Source organism: Mustela lutreola, chromosome 2 (assembly GCF_030435805.1).
Source record: "Mustela lutreola isolate mMusLut2 chromosome 2, mMusLut2.pri, whole genome shotgun sequence".
Taxonomy (NCBI): domain Eukaryota; kingdom Metazoa; phylum Chordata; class Mammalia; order Carnivora; family Mustelidae; genus Mustela; species Mustela lutreola.
Genome location: NC_081291.1, coordinates 929,724 through 948,270, shown reverse-complemented (window position 1 = coordinate 948,270; position 18,547 = coordinate 929,724). Strand labels below are relative to the sequence as shown.

Genomic DNA, 18,547 nt, shown 5'->3' with positions numbered 1-18,547 from the left:
TAAAACCAGAAGTTACACCTGCGCTCGCGGCGGCGGTTTTGGGTTCCCCGGCTAGGACCGGCCTCCGACCGCAGCGGGGAAGACCCCTGCAGGGGAGGCCGTCTTCTGCTTCCCCGCGGGGCCCGCCCCCGCCATGGACGTTCTCCTCGGCCGCCCGGGACCGGACGCCAGGACAGGCCGCTCAGGGGGCCCGGCCGACCCTCCGGCACCGGCCGCAGCTCCCTCCGCAAGCCCCGTCGTCGTCTCGCGAGCGCCCGGCCTGTGCCGGCGAGGGCAGGGGCCGGCGGGGCGGGTGGCCGGTCTGTCCGGCTGGGGAGCGGCGTCTCTGAGGAAGGTCCGGGAGCCCAGGACCGCAAGGCGGCCGGACCGCGGCGGCGCGTGGGGGGGGGTCGCCCCTCATTCCCAGGCTCCGGGAGGGACCGGGGCGCGCAGGGCGGCGGGTAACCACGCCTGAAGGCTGGGAAACGGGGGGCCGGAGCTGACGGGTGGGTGAAGGCCCGGCACTGGGCGGGCAACCCGAGATTCGAACGGGGACCCGGGGGCAACGGGACAGGAGGCAGCGAACCACGCGACAGACCAGCAGCTCGCGGCCCGCCGGCCCTAGGGCGCAGGCGCGAGGCGGGCCGGCCGGCGGGCTGCGCGCCGCCCCCAGCCCCGCCCCCTAGCCGCACGCTGATTGGGGCGGCCGCCGCGGGGCGGGGCGGCCGCCCACGGGGAGGGGCCCGCGCGGCGCCTGCGCAGCACGGGGCCCCGCGCGCGGGCGGGTGGGCGGAGCGGGCCCCCCGAGCGGGGGCTGGCGAGCGCGGGGAGGGGGCCGAAAGGGCGGCAAAGCCGGCGCGTGCCCGGCTGGGGGCGGAGGGCGGGGGCCCGCGGGCCAGAACAGCCGCGGCAAGTGGCGGCGGCGGCGGCGACGGAGGCAGCTGAGGCGGCGGCGGCGGCGGCGGCGAGCGGGGGTCCGGGCGGCGGCGGCGGCGGCGGCGGCGGCGGGCCGAGGAGCCGGGCGCGATGGAGCGGAAGAGGTGGGAGTGCCCGGCGCTCCCGCAGGGCTGGGAGAGGGAAGAAGTGCCCAGAAGGTCGGGGCTGTCGGCCGGCCACAGGGATGTCTTTTACTATAGGTGAATGAACGTGCCGGCCGGGCAGGGCCCCAACGGGCGCCTCCCAGCGGCCTCTGCGGCGGCCCGGGCGCCTCGACCCGGGCTGCGGCCTGGGCCCCGCGCGTGCGTCGTGCGTGCGTGCGTGCGTGCCGGCGCGCGGCGGCCCCGGGCCAGTGCGCGTGCGTGCCGCGGCCCCGGGCCAGTGCGCGTGCGTGCCCTCCCCTCCCCCTCGGCCGCGTGGAGTGCGGGGCGGCGCGGCCCGGGCGGCGGCCTTTGTTCGGCGGCCGCGGCACACCGGCCGGCGGGGCGAGGGGCGCCCGGCGCGGGCCCGACGCCGCTGGGAGGCGGGGGTGGGGGCTGGGCTGTCCCTTGGATCACGCAGGGCGCGCGCGCAGCCCGCGGCGGGGGCGGCGGGGGCGGGGGCCGCGGGACCGTCGGTGGGACGAATAGTGGTGGGCGGCGGCGGGCCGGCCCGGGCACTCGGCCACCTGCCGTCGGCCCTCCCGTCCTCTTCCCTTCCTGAGCGCGGCCGGACGCTTGTGTCCGAGCCCCTGCTGCAGCGGCCTGGGGCGCGCTCCGGTCGCGGACACCCGCCACGTGTTGAAGCGCCCAGAAGCCGCCCGGGCGAGGCCGAGTCCCGCCCACCCCGCGCGCGGGTCCCTCCGGGGCCTTTGCTGGCCGCCTGGGGGAAGGAGCGCAGCCGGCGGGAAAGGACGGGCCGGCGCCTCGGCCATGACCCCGGTGCGGGTTCTGGTCCCCGGAGGATCGGGGACCCCGTCATGTCAGGCCCTGAAGCAGCGTGACCGCCGCAGCGGCCCTCGGCGACACCGTCCTTCGCTGCCGGCCGTCGTGTCCCTGCCGTGCTGGCTGCGGTGGTTCTTCTCCGCCTCGCGCGTGCCCGCGCGTCTGTGTCGCTGTCGGGGCGCAAGGCTGAGGCAGGGCCCCGGCTCCGGCAGCTGGCCGCCCGTTGCTCCCGGGGTGGCGGCTGATGACGTCCGCTGAGACGCGCAGGGCTCTGTGAGGGCCCGCCATGGGGGGCTGGGTGAGGCTGGGGCCGGTCCGGGAGGGCTTTCCGGCGGTGGAGCTGGGAGGGGCTGTCCTGCAGCAGGCGTGCGGGGCCGAGGCCCCGGGAGGCCGAGCCAGGGCCTGCGGGGTGGGAGCACCTGGAGAACGTTGCTCCGCCTCCCGTCCCCACCTGTGTGCGCATCTCTCAGGGGCTCAGCCCGGTGGGGTCTTCCTCTGAGCCCCTGGACCTGAGCATGAGAGTCTGTCTAGGGGAGAAAGCCCAGACTGAGGGACAGATGGACTGCCAGCTTTCCCGTGACCACTGAGCGGGAGGAAGTGTCGGGAGGCTCCCCTCCCATTCCCCCGTTTTTGAGCAGGGTGACCCAGCAGGCAGGGGGTGTCCATTCACTCCGCTAGATGGGAGGTTTCGGGGTGTGGTCTGGAACCCATGGTGTTTTCCGGAACGTGGGTCTCTGGCCTCTGCACCCGCTGGAGCTCCGGCCGAGCGAGGCGGCTGGGGAGGAGTGTGGACGGTTTCTCCTCCTTCTCAGTGCAGAGGGGAGCTAGGGCACGAGGGCCCTGAGTCCAGCAGACCTGGCGTGGGCCGCGAGCCTTGTCCCTAGGACCACGTGGGCCTGGATTTCCTCGCCCATAGAGCAAGTGGGGGAAGGGGGCGTGTTCTCAGGAAGACTGTCGTGCAGGAGAGGCGGAGCGACCCCACAGATTGTTTCCGGGGGGCTGCAACACCGGTCTGCAGCCGTGTCTTTTCTCTGTGAAACTCGTGCCTGACGTCTTCTGTCCATTAGGAGGGTGAGGGGCTGGGGCAGGTCAGTACCCTGACCTCGGGGTTAGCTCTTTGGAGGGGTACGGAGTAGGGAGGCCTTCCCCGGGGGACTCACGTTAGAAGGAGAGCCATACTCAGGAAAAGCAGGAGGGACTTAGCACAGTGGCCCCCTTCCTTGGGGCAGCAGGCTGAGGTTGTACCTTGCTGCTGGGTGTCAGGGGTGCCCGTGCTCTGCTCCCGGTGACCCTCGCCGCAGCCCTTCCTGTGATGGGAGGCCAGGCTGCGCGTCAGTCCTGCAGCCATCTCCGGGGCTGGGGCTCAAGGCTGGGGTGCGGCTCCTCGTGCCTCAACTGGCCACCTGACGGACCAGCCGCAGCCCTGCGTCCCCCCGCCTCTGGCTGCTGGTGTGTGCCCTCCAGCTTCGGCCACTCCCAGAGAGGCCACACTGCTCTTACTTCCACACGAGTCTTTCAGAGCAACGCGGGGTGGTGGTTCTCGGTGAACCAGCAGCGACGTCTCCTGGCGTCAGAGCTGGGCCGCAGAACTGCTTTCGCGAGTTCGCTCTGTCGGCGGCGCGCACCGTGGGGTGCTGTTTTTAGTACACCCACGAAATTGTGCAGCCGTGATATCTGTCTAGTTCCAGAACATTCCATCACCCCCAAATGAGCCCTTAGTCCGTTAGCATCACTGCCCTAGTCCTCGGGAGCTAGTCTCTCTCTCTCGAACAGCTTCATTGAGAGAACAATTCACGTGTGGACAGTTCTCCCATGTGAAGTGCACAACTGAACAGTTTCTAGCACATTCATAGACGGGTGTGGCCACCTCCACATTTCCCTCACCCCGAAAGCCCCAGACCCTTAACCACCAGTGCCCTGTACCCGGCCTCTTACCTGTGCTCTGTGTCCATTTGCTGTTCTCATGTAGCGTGGGGGGGCGTGACTGGACGCAGAGAAAGGCTGGCGCGTTCTGGGGGGTCCTGTCCTTCCTCTGTGGCCTTACCTGACCCCGGTGCATATGCTGTCCGGGCACGTAGGCTCAGTGTGCCCGCAAGCCAGCCCGGTGTGCTGGAGCAGTCAGTCATCCCGAAGCCAGGAGTCTGAGGCCCGTGTGCTGGGCTCCTGGTCCTCGCAGAGGCGCCCGGGCCCCGGGGAATCGCCCGGCCTGCAGCCACGGCCTTGGTGGGGGTGCCAGAGGCGAGTGCAGCCGGCTGCCCCCTGGATCCTGATGGTAGAGGGGAGGGGTTTTCCTTCTGCTACGCTTCCACGCTGTCATCCATGGTCCCTGGGAGGCTCGGGGGGCAGACGTGCTGTTGCCTGGATTAGAGGCCCCGGGCCTGCCGGGCCCCACACGAGTGCTTTCTCCAGCACTCCGGCAGCTCGGCGGAGATGGACCCTGCGCGCTGCGGTTTACCCGCTACAAGTGTGCAGGTCGGCCGAGCCCTGTGTCACAGTCGTGCGGTCCTCACCAGGGCTAGCCTTAAGATGTTCCCTCTCCCCAGGTGGGGTGGTGACCACCCCCCTCCCCTGGCCCCCAGGAGCCCCCCTTCTCGTCCGTGGACGTGTCACACGTGGACTCACACGCTGCGTGGCCTGTGTCTGGTTCCCTCCCCGTGCGTTGTGGGCCCGTGGTCCCTCGCTCCCGCTCACGGCCAGGGACGCTCCTGTGCGTGGGGGACCGCGTGAGCACCTGTTTCCCCGTCCCAGTGCACATTTCGGCCGTTTTCACCTCATGGCCTCCGAGTCCGCTGCTCTGAACACCGGGTGTCCATTCCGCCAGGTCGCTGGGCGAGGGGGCTGCCGTGCTGTCCGGGTCCCGAGTGGCCGGCGGCGCGCCCAGCGGTTACTGACGTGCGCCGGTGCTGTTGGTGCGTTGAGCAGGGCCCCCGAGGGTCGGCGTCACCCCCTAGAGATGGGGGCCCACACGGTCTGCGAGCTGAGTGGGATCACAAGCATCCCCGCTTCAGAGCTCCTGGCCTTGGACCTCCCAGCAGTCCAGCTGAGCAGCTCTTGGGGTCCTGGCCCAGAAGCCTAACCTGAGATTTGACCGCACCCCCAGGATGCTCTAGTTCCTCAGTGGTACCCACGGGGAGGAGACTGTGGTTAGGGGTTGTCCCACAGCCACCTGCGATCCTGGGGTCTTTCACATGGCTTGGTTGTGTTTTTGGAATGTTCCGAAACGTGAGTCAGACTCTGGGACTGGGCCCCACCCTTCTGCACCGGGGTGTCGAGCCCCGCTCTCAGCGCTGAGGTCTGTTGGGGGCTCTGGCCGGGAGGCAGCCCTAGGGACAGGGCGGGGGCCGGCCCAGCGCACCCTGCCCGCCGCTGACCGCCTGTCCGTCCGCAGCCCCAGTGGGAAGAAGTTCCGGAGCAAGCCCCAGCTGGCGCGGTACCTGGGGGGATCCATGGACCTGAGCACCTTCGACTTCCGGACGGGCAAGATGCTCGTGGGCAAGATGAACCGGAGCCGCCAGCGGGTCCGCTACGACTCGGCCAGCCAGGCCAAGGTGAGCCGCGGGCGCGGGCGGTGGGCGGCTGGGCCCTCCTCGAGGGCTCACGCGCTCAGGCCCGCGGCGGGCGCACGGGTCGCTTTAACACACGATGCACGAATGAAGGCGCGTGGGGGGCTCTGACGGGGGAGGGTCCGACTGTTGGTTCTGGCTCAGGTCGTGATCCCGAGGTTCTGGGATCGAGTCCCGACGCAGGCTCTGTGCTCAGCGCGGGAGTCTGCTTCTCCCTCTCCCCCTGCCCAGGCTCTCCCTCGGGGATCAGTAAATGTTTGGGGCACCTGGGTGGCTTAGTGTTGGTTGTCTGCCTCCGACTCAGGTCGTGACCCCAGGGTCCTGGGATGGAGCCCCGCATCGTGCTCCCTGCTCGGTGGGGAGCTGCTTCCCCCTCTCTCTGCCTCTGCCTCGTGCGCTCACTGGCTTTCTCATGAATAAATTTAAAAGTAAAAAAAAAAAAAGTCTTTCAAAAGAAAAATAACTCTTGGGTGGAGAGAGGTTTCCACAGTTCGGTTTGTCGTGGTACTAAAGTCCCTCTGTCTGCCGAGAGAGACGTGGGAGCTGCAGGAAGGTCGCAGGCAGGAGAGCACCCGCCTTCCCTCTGTCCCCCAGACGTGGCTGTGCCAGCTTCCCTGCAGGGACTGGAGGGCAGCCGGTCTTCGGTGGCTGGCGGACCACACACAGGTGCCCAGGGACCCTGTGTCTCCAATGGGCGTGTGTGCTGCAGGACAGTTGCGGCAGGGCCCCCGCTGCACCGCGCGTTCCGGGCAGAACATGGTACAGGAGGCCGGGTGGGGTTCACCCGGAGCCCCAGCGCGCCCCCGCTGTGGGCATCGAGGAGACTGGGCTGACTCTGAGGACGCTGGTGACTGAGGGGCACAGGATCTGTTCACCAAAGCCCACGGGGAGGGGTCTCCCCACTGCCTGGGAGAGCCCGCTGAGGCCCGAGGCCGCCATGCCAGCTTCCATATCTCCGTAGGGCAAGCCGGACCTGAACACGGCCCTCCCCGTCAGACAGACAGCGTCCATCTTCAAGCAGCCAGTGACCAAGATCACCAACCACCCCAGCAACAAGGTGAAGAGTGACCCACAGAAGGCCGTGGAGCAGCCTCGGCAGGTGAGCCCCCGGGCCCCGTGCACGGCCCCAGGCTGGGTCCTCATAGGCAGTGGGGTGGCAGGGTCCCGTGTCATTCGTGTCCCCCCCCACAGGGGCACCGGGGGCATCGCCACCCAAGTGACTAGTCAGACCTGTGTGTCTGCACGCTGTCCCCAGAGTCCCACAGTGCCGTCTGGGCGTGTGAGCTCCTCGCTCTGTGGGGCCGCGGCATCCTCTGCCCCGCACGCGCTGCCGGGCCGTGGTGGCGTCTCGGGGGCCTCGCAGCTCAACCCCGGGTGGACAGTGGACTGAGAAGTGAAGTTTCAGGCTGAAGGAGGTTCTGCCTCCCTGGGGTAGCGCTGCGGTTTGGGAGCTGTAGGTGGTCGGCATGGCTGGGCTGACACCCCAGGTCGCAGTTCCTGTGGCCTCGGAGGACGGGCCTGCGGGAAATCCCACGGGTCCCCCCGCCCCCTCGCTCCCAGGCAGGTGGGTCTGGCATGTGGGGGTCAAAGGTCGTGCTGAACCGCTGTCCTGCGTGTGGAGGCTCCACTCTCGTCGGGGCTGGCCAGGGCTGCCGCCTGTGGGGACACACCCCTCAGGTCCGTGTCTCTGTCTGGTGACAGCTCTTCTGGGAGAAGAAGCTGAGTGGTCTCAATGCCTTCGACATCGCCGAGGAGCTCGTCAAGACCATGGACCTCCCCAAGGGCCTGCAGGGTAACCGTAGGGGGTGAGGGTGTCAGGCGCAAGTGCTCCTACAGCAGAGGGGCGGGGGGTCCAGTGTCTGGCCCCGCGGGGGTGAGGCTCCCCTCCGTCCAGGACGGGGCTGGTCCGGGCCCTGGGCCCCTGATCCTGGACACCAGCTGGCGGGCCTGTCGCAGCACAGGTGGGAGGGGGCTCACGGGCTGGGGGGTAGGGGGGCAGCCGGCAAAGACGCGGCACACGTGGTTTTGCTCCCGCACCGTGGAAACACTGCTGCGTGGTCACGGGCGGGCACGGCTCTGCTTCCATCACGAGGGGTCCTGAGCGTCTGTATGGGCAGATCGGGGTCTAGACCCGAGGCTCTGGGAGAGGGGCCTCAGGTGCCTGGTGGTGACTACCCCGCTGTGCCCGGCAGGCGTGGGGCCAGGCTGCACGGACGAGACCCTGCTGTCGGCCATTGCCAGCGCCCTGCACACCAGCACCATGCCCATCACCGGGCAGCTCTCCGCCGCCGTGGAGAAGAACCCTGGGGTGTGGCTGAACACGGCCCAGCCCCTCTGCAAGGCCTTCATGGTGACCGACGAGGACATCAGGTACCGCTGTGCACGCGCTCCGGCCGGTGTGAGCGCTGCCGTATCCCACAGTCCCGCGTCCGTGCCGGCGCGCTCCAGGGCTCGAGCGGACATGGCCACAGCGAGGGCAGATTTGAAAAGCCCCAGCAGGAGCTTTCCCGCGAGTCTTGAGTTCGGGGCAGGCCAGAGGCAAGGCGGCCTATGGAGGGGAATGGGAAACGTGCATGTTCTCTCGGGCCGTTCTTGGGAAGAGAAAGTGGTTGTTGACCTGTGCGGACAGGCTTGCGGCGTGGCCTGCTCGTCCTTGGGCTTGTGAGGTCTTGCAGGTGCCTGCTGGGCGGGCTCCGGGGAGCGGTGAGGAGAGGGGTTCCTCCAGACACACCCCAGGCCCCGAATGCTGGCCCAGGTTTAGGCTGGACCCTGTGGCTGCTGGGCCTCGGAGCGGCTTCCCAGCCAGGCCTGGTGCAGGTGGGCTCTGGGCAGGAGGCCCCCACGTGCGGGGGGCATCTGGGGAGACGTCCCAGGGAGGAGATAGTGTGAGTTGGCAGCAGGGCCAGAAACCTCTAGAAGCTCCAGCAGAGAGGGACCTCTGTTCTCGCAACTCAAGTGTCAATACGCCGCTGAGTTCAGAACAAGTTCATGGCTCTCTGGAGCCCACGCACAGAAGGTCTGGGAGCACCGGCGCCGTGGCCGGGAGCGGCTCACAGCTGGGGTCACAGGTGAACGTGCCTCCTGTGTCTGTGTGGGGAAGACACAGAGTCACCTCCCAGCCCGTAGAGGAGCTCGTCTCCAGGGAATGGGAAGTGTAGGAAGAGAGCACAACCGTCCTAGAAATAGGAAAACCCACAGAAAGCAGAACATCACATCATGGGTTAGGTAGGGGGTCTGGGCCCGTCTGGAGAGGAGATGGGGGCTGCCAGAAGATGGAGCCGGTCCTGGCCCGACCTGGCGCCAGACAGCGTGCTGCTCCTGTGCTGAGGGTCTCGGCCACAGGGAGGGAATGCGGAGGGTCTCACGGCTGGCGGCCTTCTGGACAGCCGTAACAAGGCAAAAGACCCAAGAAAGTCGTTCTCCATCTAGAATTCTCCAGCAAAATCCTGCCACTCACTGGATGAGTGGTCCTGGCTAGGCACGGTGACCGAGCACCATTGTCCCTTGGCAAACAACGCTCGAGCCACAGTGAGGGGCGTCACGTGCGCCCACACACTGGGCCCCGGGTGGTGCCTGGGCAGCCGCTGCCTGTAGGGCGTGCTGGTGGGGGGCAGCCACGGAAGGCAGCCAGGTGGGGGGGCCCCTGCCCCCCGGTGTCCGCCCGCAGAGGCAGAGCGTAGGGCCCAGGAGCCGCGCCGGAGGGCCGCGGGCTGTGCGCAGGCCGTTGTGCAGCCAGGGTGAGGGAGCGAGGGCGGAGGTTGCTCCTGCGTAGGTGCGTGCCCTGGCCAGCGCGGCCCGTGTGTCCGCAGGAAGCAGGAGGAGCTGGTGCAGCAGGTGCGCAAGCGGCTCGAGGAGGCGCTGATGGCCGACATGCTGGCCCACGTGGAGGAGCTGGCGCGGGACGGCGAGGCGCCGCTGGACAAGGCCGGCGCGGACGCGGACGCGGACGACGAGGAGGACGAGGACGAGCCTGACCAGGACCAGGAGATGGAGCACGTGTAAAGCAGGTGCCGGCGCTTGGACGGGGCCGCGGGAGGAAGGCCGTGCCCGTGCAGGGGGGGCTCCCAGCCGTGGTGCTGACGCGGCCTCTCCCCGTCTTTCCAGAGGCCCCGTGGAGGCCTGCGTGCGGGGCGCGCCCTGCAGACTCCGCTGTCTCCACACTCGGACCAGGCTCTGGGGCCCAGCCCAGCAGGCCGAGGATGATGGCGGCCCCTCCTAGGCCTTCCCAGGCGTGTCCCCTCCCCTGGGTCCTCGGGGGCACGGCTGGAGGACAGTTCTGCCTGACGGGCCCCCCACGCTTGCTCTCCTCGGAAGGGTCTGGGTCCAGACGCACCTGTCGCCCCTGGGCCTGGCTGCAGGGGCCCTCCTTGGAACCCTCCCCCCGCCCTGGACTCGGGGCCGGCCATGTCCCCACGGCCACATCACACAGGACAGCTGCCGCGGGGCGGCATGTGAGGGTCCCCAAGGGGCTGGAGAAATATTTTTTGGAACAGTCCTGCTCCCTGCCCCCAGCGCGTGAGGGATGCTGCTCCAGGGTCCGCACGTCAGACCTCCAGGAAGGGGGTGCGGGACGGCTGCCCTGTGCGCCCACTGGAGGGCGAGGCCATGACCGCTCCGAGCTCATCTGAAGGAAAACGCACAGCCCAGACGTTTTCCTTCAATAAACCCGCGTACAAACGAGGCAGGACGTCGCTCGAGCGGTCAGCCCATGTGTCTGCTGCACGTGGAGGCGAACTTCGCCTTTGTGTCGGGGGAGCTCACTGTCGACAGCACGGCCGCCCCTGCCCGCAGTCAGTCGGCCACCAGCAACACCCAGCTCCCGGCCGATGTCCCGGGCCGGGGCTCCAAGGCAGCTGTGCCACAGGCCAGGGCTCTGCGTCCCCCCTCCCCCTGTGGCGGGGACGGTGACGCCTGGCGCTCAGGGCCAGAGCTGGTGCTGGGGCCACGGCCTCTCCGGGGTCCTGTCCTGGGATGTGTTCTGTGGGCCCAGTGTTTTCCAGCACCCGGTGCCCAGAGCAGCAGCCTCGGAGGAGCTCAGAGTGCGGAGGCCATTGGAACCATGTCACTCCGCCCGCCACCTCTTAGCTGGAGTGCCTTGGGTGAGGGGAGCCCTCCCGTCCCCGCTCAGCCCTGGCCCACAGCCCAAGACTGTCGGGCAGGACCTGGGCTGTTGCGTGTGTGGCTGTCACCCTGGCTGATGCGCAGGGACGGGGAGGTAGTGAGAGGCACCTGGCGGTCCGAGGACGCTGGCCCACCTCGGCACACAGCAGCTTCGTGCCCGGCCCATCAAAGCACAAATTCTCCGGGACCAGCGTGGGAGTGCGTGCAGGCCCGCAGGGGCCCCGGGCCACCACCGGCCCCCAGGAGGGCCCCTCCCCTGCGGCCACATGGCCTCCTGCCCTTCAGAGGCCACAGCTGCTGACGGAGCTCTGTCTGGGGCTGGCCCCTGCGTGGGCCTGAGGTCCAGGTGCTGGGGCCCCTGCCCAGCCGGGGGGACTGCGGGGCCCGGGAGGCACCATGTGCCGTGGGCGACTGTTGAATAAAGCCGTCTCGGTGAGTGTGGTTCGGAGCGTTCACTTGCAGACCTGCAGCACTGTGTCGGGGGAGAGGGACCCCAGGCCAGGCCTTCAGCGCCCGGTTTCATGTTGGTCACCTTATCGTGAGCTGGACGACAAAAGGGGACCCAGGGGATTGATTGGCCTTTGCCAGGGAGGACGGGGTTCAGCTCCCAGCGCCAGGGTCAGAGCCCCCAGGGCGCGCGTGCTCCATCCCGAGTCTGCAGTGAGGGTCCCCCTGGGGCTGGCATGGGTAGGATGACTGGGAAGGCGTCCACAGGGAAGTGACCCTGCTGGCCCCAGTGCCTGGCTGCCGCCTGCCCACGCACAGGCCGCAGAGGGTCTGCCCTGCTGTCTGGACCCTGCGGGTCTTCTGTCCCCGTCTCAGAGCCGGTCAAAGCCCGGCCTGCAGCCCCTGCCACCCCAAACTCTTCCCAGGCTTGGCTCTACCCTGCAGTCGGCCCTGCCCTCCTGGAGGGGCTCAGCTCCAGGAAGGGAGACAGGGTACCAGGCTTGCCCAGGGGCCCCAGCTGGAGGGACCATCCTGGCTGAGAACTTGGGTCTCCCTGAGTCCCCAAGTCCAGACCCAGAGAGGCCTTGAGGGGCCACGAATCCCGGGAACCTCAGAAGCTAGGTTGGGCCCAAGGGTCCAGCCACACAGTGGACAGGAGAGTGGTCTGGCATCCCCACCCCCACAACAGGGCCCTCACCCCAAAGCCCATGCTGACCCTGAGCTAGGGCCCCCACACAAACTCTCTTCCCAGAGAGACCCCTGACGGCCAGGGCCTAGGAGTGGACTCCCAAGCTGCCTGGTCCCCTGCTGCGTCCAGCTTCAGCGTCTGTCAGCGCTGCATGCTGGGGGCCGGGACCACAGACCAGAACCACACCCGGTCCCCACCCAGTCTGCCCAGTCGCCCCCACTCCCAGGGCAGGCACAGAGCTCTCTGGGCCAGGTTTCCCCCTGCCCGATGCCGCTCGAGGGTCCCGGGACACCTCACCTGTGCGAGCCCCCCGCGGCTGGGGCAACAAGCCGCTTGGCCACTTGAAACCACATGGGTGGGTCTCACAGTTCGGGCTCCAAAGTCCTAGGGGCGCGGGCAGGGCTGGTCACGCCCACCCAGGGCCCCAGGGAGACCGGCTCCTACTCTTTCCTGGCCCGCAGCCCCCCCCCCACCCTCCCTACCAGCAGCACGGGGTCTGCCCGTCTCTGGGACCCTGGCCCTCTGCCTCCCTCTGGTGAGGACGCCGGGTGCCCCGGAAACCCAGGGTCACCCCCATCTCGGGGCAGTGACGAGGTCCCCACTGCCACAGGAGGGGACATGGCCTGGGTCCCAGGACCAGGACAGGGACATGTCTGGGGGACCGCCCAGCTGTCCAGCCGCATTACCCTGAAGCTGAGGCTCCTTATCTCTTTGGGCAGCCTGTGGCCTGGCATGTCCATCTTCCCTTCCTTCCAAGCTCCCTCTAGTCCCAGCCTCTGCCTGCGCTGGCCCCTTGAGGGCATGAGCACTTGCTTCAGAAGCCCAGGAACTGGTCGGCTCAGGATCCACCGAGTTTGAGGAGGAAGGGACAGGAACAGAGCAGGCTGGGAGTTGACTGGTCCAGACCTGGCCAGACGGGCTGGAGCAGAGGGACCAGCTTGCTCCAACTTCTAGAATAGTCCAACAGGATGGCCCCCAGCCACAGAGGACTCCGTTTCAGTTGGTTACAACCAAAATACCCAACTCCCCCCACCCCGCCCCCAGCACTGGCAGCTCCTAGACCGGACCCAGCATCTGAAGAACATTCCATCACCTGGAAAGTTCTATTGCCCAGTACCATTCTAGACCAGGGACTCTTAGCCTTGGCCAGGGCTGGGAGGTGGGGGTGCTGCTCAGTCGCTGCCCGGAAGATCCCGTAGGGCTTGGTCCAGATTTAGGCCCTCCGAACGCAGAAACAACCCCAGGGTCTCAACAAACCAACGGAAACTTAGCTGTGAGGAGGAGCCAGGCGCCCACGCGCTGCCCTGGGGCGGACCCTGAGCCCACGAGGCCTGGGGAGGGGCCCAGACACAGAAGGCCACCCTGATTTTTTTTTTCCAGCGTGGTGTTAATTTTATGTCACTTGCTGAGATTGAGGGAGACCCTGACAGCTGGTGAACGGGAGTTCCGTGGGTGCCCGCGGCTGTTTCTGGAAAAGATGAGCATTTCTTTTTTTTCTTTTTCTTTCTTAAGATTTTATTTATTTGACAGAGACCACAAGCAGGCAGAGAGGCAGGCAGAGGTGGGGGGGAGCAGGCTCCCCGCCAAGCAGAGAGCCCGATGTGGGGCTCGATCCCAGGACCCTGAGACCATGACCTGAGCCGAAGTCAGAGGCTTAACCCACTGAGGCCCCCAGCGCCCAAGAAATGAGCATTTCTTCAGCAGACGGAGAGAAGACCTGACCTCTGCTGGTCCATGCGGACACCCGTTCCAGCCACCGGGGGCCTGAATGCAGCCCGAGCTACAGGGAGGACACACGGCTTCCCCTCCCCAAGCTGAGCTGAACGCCTGCTCCTGCCTCGGACGGCCCCGGCCACGGACGAGGACTGATCACGCCTCAGACCCTCTCAGGTCTCCAGCGTGACTCCATAACCGGGGGAGCCAGTGTCCTTGTCTCCCCTTGGAGATCTCACCTTCGAGTCTAGCGCTCTGTTTCCCCAGGGACGCCCCCGACCCCGTGCATGAGAGATCAGGACAGGTCAATCCACCGAGTCAGAAAGCCGGTTCGCGGGCACCAGGGCTCAGGGTTTAGGAGGGGGGCGCTGCCGATGGGGACATGGTTTCTTGTTTGCATAACGATAATGTTCTAAAGTCGACAGTCTGATGATCACACAAGTTCTCGAATTTACTAAAAAGTAAATTCAACTAATTAAAAAGGTCAACCTGTGATGCACACGAATTATCTCTCGATTCTAACGACAAGACGACGTCAGGGTCTCGGGAGCCTGAAGTGTGTGCAGAGACCCCAGCCGCTTAGGAAGGAGACGGAGGGTCCCCCGCCACGGCTACAGGGGGAGCTAGTGGCTTGCAGCATGGACACAACAGCTGCCCAGCCAGGGATCTTTAAAAAAAGACAAAAATTAACAGGCTGAGTTCAAAAAACGTGCCGAGCGTGCGCCAGGAGGCTCCGCGGAGCCAGCCCGTCACTGTGAAGCCCCGGAAGGAGGCCGACCTGGTCCCGGTGCTGGCGGCGCAGGGCGGCCTGACACGGGGGCCGGCAGAACCGTCCAGGGTGTCGACCGGGGAGTGGAGCTGGTCACTCAACAGTAAAAACAGGTGTGTTTTCTGGAACAAAAACAACACTGTCAACGAAGGGGAATTCAGACACACACTCGGAACGAGAACAAGACAGAGGGGCTTCCTGGCGTGGAGACCGTCTCCGCAGCGCCTGGTGGGCCAGGCTGAGCTCGCGTCCGCCCCAGACGGCCCCCAGCACGCGCTCTGGTCAGCGGCGAGGCTGAAAATAGACACCATCCAGGGAAGACAGTTCTGCGGTTTTATATTCTTCGGCGATTTTTCTCCCTTTGAGTGTTTTTCTTTTGGAATGCGCCCATGGAGGAGGAGGGAGCTGCTGACCCCCGCCCCGCAGCTCGGGCAGCAGGGCCACAAGCCTGGGCTCCCCGCCACGGGCGTCCTGGACCTGGGGCCCAAACGCGGCATTTCCCCAAAAAGGTTTGAAGAACTGTTTTATTTTTTTAAGATTTTATTTATTTATTTGACAGAGAGAGATCACAAGTAGGCAGAGAGGCAGAGAGAGAGAGAGAGAGGGAAGCAGGCTCCCCGCTGAGCAGAGAGCCTGATGTGGGGCTCGATCCCAGGACCCTGAGATCATGACCTGAGCCGAAGGCAGAGGCTTAGCCCACTGAGCCACCCAGGCGCCCTGAAGAACTGTTTTAAAAAAAAAGTTGGGGCGCCTGGGTGGCTGGGTGCCTGGGTTGAGCCTCTGCCTTCGGCTCAGGTCATGATTCCAGGGTCCTGGGATCGAGTCCCGCATCGGGCTCTCTGCTCGGCGGGGAGCCTGCTTCCTCCTTTCTCTCTGTCTCTCTGCCTACTTGTGATCTCTGTCTGTCAGATAAATAAAATCTTAAAAAAAAAAATTTAAAAACGAAGAGGGCACCTCCCATGAAAACCCTCCCGGGGACCCACCAGCCCCAGCCCCGCCCCCCAGCAGAACCCCCCCCCCCCGTTGCTGTTTTGGTGGTTTCATCCAGCATTTTCCTTCATGCTGCTTTGTATCCTTGTTCCCCACACCCCGGCCCCCGCGAGCCCCCTTCCCGTCCGTGGAGGGGCCTGGTCCGGGCGTATCACACGCGTGGACTCACACCTCGCGTGGCCTTCTGTGTCTGGTTCCCTCCCTACCCGCCGTGGGCTTGGGGTCCGTCCAGGGGGCAGTGCGTGGGGGTCTCGCTCCTGCCGGTGGCCGGGGACGATCCGCGCATGGGGGATGCATGTGTATCCGTGGACCCACGGACGGATGCCTGGGTCGTCTACACCTTCCAGGCGGAGCGGCTCTCACCCTGCCCCCCCCAGGGTCTGTGGCCAGCCCGAGGGCAGCCCCCGCGGGGGTCCCGTCGCACGTTCGCCAGCGCCCCCTCGTGCAGGACGAGGTAGACAGAAGGGGTGCCCACCCACCTCGCTCGGCTTTCCCGCTGTTCTCGCTTACAGACACTTGCAAACGCATCTCTTAAAGGACATTTTTTAAAACTTCAAAGTATGTTGTTTTGTTGTTGTTGTTTTTTGGTCACGGAAGGTTCTGAAACAGGTGCAGCCCAGGGGCCGACACCCAGGCTGGTGGAGGCCGCCCAGGACCGGGCGCCACCTCCCCGCCCCACCCCTGCTCCCACATTGTCTCAGCTCTCTGCCAGTGGGGTCTCGGACGCAGAGCAGCGCTCGCAGGATCTGACCGTGGCCTTCGTCGGCACCACCTGCCCTGGCCGTGCCACGGAAGGGTAAGCGGTCCTCAGCCGCAGCCACTGTGCCCAGGGACTCTGTCCCAGGACGGTTTGGGTCGTCCTGCCCCAGTACTGTGGGCTGCACTGTGTCTCCCCCGAGAACGGTTCCTGTCCCAACCCCTCAACCTGCGAATGGGAGCTTCCTTGGAAACAGGGTCTTGGCAGATGTCGTTGGCGAAACTGAGATCCCGCTGGGGCAGAGCGGTCCCGAATCCTCATGAAACAGAGACGCGGACGCAGACGCACGGGGAGAAGCCGCATGACCGCGGAGGCAAACGGGGCGATGTGTCCACAGCCAGGGGACGCCCAGGACAGCCGGCCAGGAGCCGGGAGAGGCAGGAAGGACCCTCCTAGAGCCTTCAGACACCGGATGGTCCTGCCACACCTTGACCTGGGACTTCTCGGCCCCAGGACTTGGAGAGAATACACGGGGGTTTAAAGCCACCCAGTTTGGGGTAAGATCACAGGAAAGTCACATGCAGGAGTTGGTGCTGGTGGCTCCAGGAATCACGGAGGGGTCCAGGGATGCTGGTGGACACACCTGGTGCCCAGCACAGCCCCCCACCTGAGAATGACCCGCGGGAGTGTCCGCAGTGCCAGGGAGAGAGCCTGTCCCCACTGACGGCCCACCTGGCTGCAACGTCGCCTTAGCCCATCCCCAACCCCACCGTTTCTGCTGTTTCAAACCATAGCACGGACACCACCCTCTGCCTCCCAAGTACCTCAGCCTGCAAACTACTCACCGGTCAACAGTTTATAGATTTTTTTTTATGATATTATTTATTTATTTGACAGAGAGAGACAGTGAGCGCACACAGGAGAAGCAGCTCCTCGCCGAGCAGGGAGCCCAACACGGGGCTCAATCCCAGGACCCTGAGATCATGACCTGAGCCAAAGGCAGATGCTGAACTGACTAAGCCCCCCAGGCATCCCTAACATGTGCCACCACAGGGCCATTCCTGCCCAATCCCTAGGGACACCGAACCGGCCAGCACTTGCCCGTCCTGACCATGTGGAGCGCCGGTTCCCTCTCCTCCTCTGACTCCTGATCTCCTTGGCCCAAGGCCTCCTTTGGAATTGGCCATAATCTCTGCTCCTGATGGCTGGTGGTCCACAGCTAAGCACTCGACGGCGCCCCAACCCCACGTGCCAGTGCGGCTCTGCACACGGTCTGGAACCAGGCCTTCCCCAGGCACCATGCACTTCCTCCCCCATTTTGCCGGAGTGCATCCTGTGGGATGCCGGGCGGATGGTGAAGACCTCACCGGCCCGAAGCAGCTTGCTCTCCCCTGGAACCCAGGCCTTTTTTCCTGATCGTTCGGAATGTGGCCTGGAAGCACCCGGGAGTCCCAGCTCCACTAACTCACCTTCCCAGGACACGCGGCAGGGTCCTGGCTAACCCCTTCCATGATTTCCAACTTCCCTCCATCCCCCTGCTCTCTCTGGGGTTGTGGGGCTCTTCCTGTTTTCTCCCTCCTCTCCCGGGTCCCACGTGTCTTTTGCCTGACTTTCTAGATCTCTCCAACTGAAATCTTCCAACTTCCGGTTGGACGACCTACTGTGCTAACTGCCAAGCTCTCTGGTTCTGCCCTCCTCTGTCACCTTCCCGTTGGCTGGATGCCCGCAGTGTGAGCGGAGCCTGCCGGGCTGCCCCCCAAGGACACTGGTGTCTCCAGGGAGGGGTCTGGGAGCTTGGGACAGGGTCCCTTAGGCCACTCTTCTTGTTTCTCCCCCATCAGTATATGCTGCCTCCCCTCCCGAGACCCTCAGAGGCAGGCACATGTGTATGGGGCCTGGGAGCAGAAACCGGAAAGCAGAAAGGCACCCAGCTCGTCTGAAGACCTCCCCATGGGGACCGCTGGGGTCAGGGGGTGCTCTAAGGACCACATATGTGGGTGCATGACCTCCAGAGTGCATCCTGGAGCAGACCATGCTGTCACCACCCAATTCTCCCTTCATGTCCGACTTCTCCCCGCCCCGCCCCACCCCTGCTCCCTCTTGAGCCCCTTCTCAGCACTTACCCCCTTGCTTCCTTGTGTTTCTCCCTCTCCCTCCAGTTCACCAAAAGGGCAGCCCAACCGTTTCCACCCTGGCTGGGACCCCAGGAAGGGCCAAGGGCTGGCCCTGAGAAAAGGCACTGATGGTGAGTGCGGGGGTAGCGGGGAAGAGGCACCTGAGGTGGGCCAGCTGGGCCTGACCCAGCTGGGCCCTGTTTCTCGGGGACAGGGACAAGGTCTGTGGCTGGGGAAACAAGGAGCCCAGGTGCCAACCGATCACAGGAGCTGCAGATCTGCAGGTCCCGCCAGGTCCTCAGGGAACTTGGTCCCATGGCGAGGGGACGGGACATAAGTTATCATGAAGGAATTAAGATTCAGGAGTGTTTAAGTGCCCAAAAGAGAAGCCTGGTACCCGAAGAGAGGAATTTGGGCTGGGTTTGACTTGGGGGTCCAGAATAGGGCGGGGAAGGGTTCCAGGCACGGGCAAGAAGGCAGAAGGCGCCAGGGCCAGTCTGAGCGGGTGGGGAACATGCGCGCCGTGACTCGGGTGCTACTCGGGCCAGGGGACGGGGACCCACGGTCGGGGGGGAGCCGCGGGCAGGCAGAAGGGGCAGGCCGCTCC

The 18,547-nt window shown here is 65.8% G+C and overlaps 1 protein-coding gene across 3 annotated transcripts; it reads left to right on the top strand.

Annotated features, from left to right (window-relative positions):
• The first annotated feature begins 889 nt into the window (after window positions 1–889).
• Window positions 890–10,963, top strand: MBD3 (methyl-CpG binding domain protein 3). Of its 3 annotated transcripts, none has more exons than XM_059159267.1 (7): window positions 890–1,019; window positions 5,227–5,386; window positions 6,363–6,500; window positions 7,103–7,193; window positions 7,594–7,771; window positions 9,211–9,408; window positions 9,506–10,963. In XM_059159267.1, the coding sequence occupies exons 1-6, from the start codon at window positions 1,006–1,008 to the stop codon at window positions 9,401–9,403; spliced, it is 774 nt and encodes a 257-aa protein (XP_059015250.1). In that variant the 5' UTR covers window positions 890–1,005; the 3' UTR covers window positions 9,404–9,408; window positions 9,506–10,963. The 3 variants fall into 3 exon arrangements, with proteins under 3 accessions (XP_059015250.1, XP_059015248.1, XP_059015249.1); XM_059159265.1 differs by having other exon boundaries at window positions 964–1,115; XM_059159266.1 differs by lacking the exon at window positions 890–1,019 and adding an exon at window positions 4,998–5,130.
• The last annotated feature ends 7,584 nt before the right edge of the window (window positions 10,964–18,547 follow it).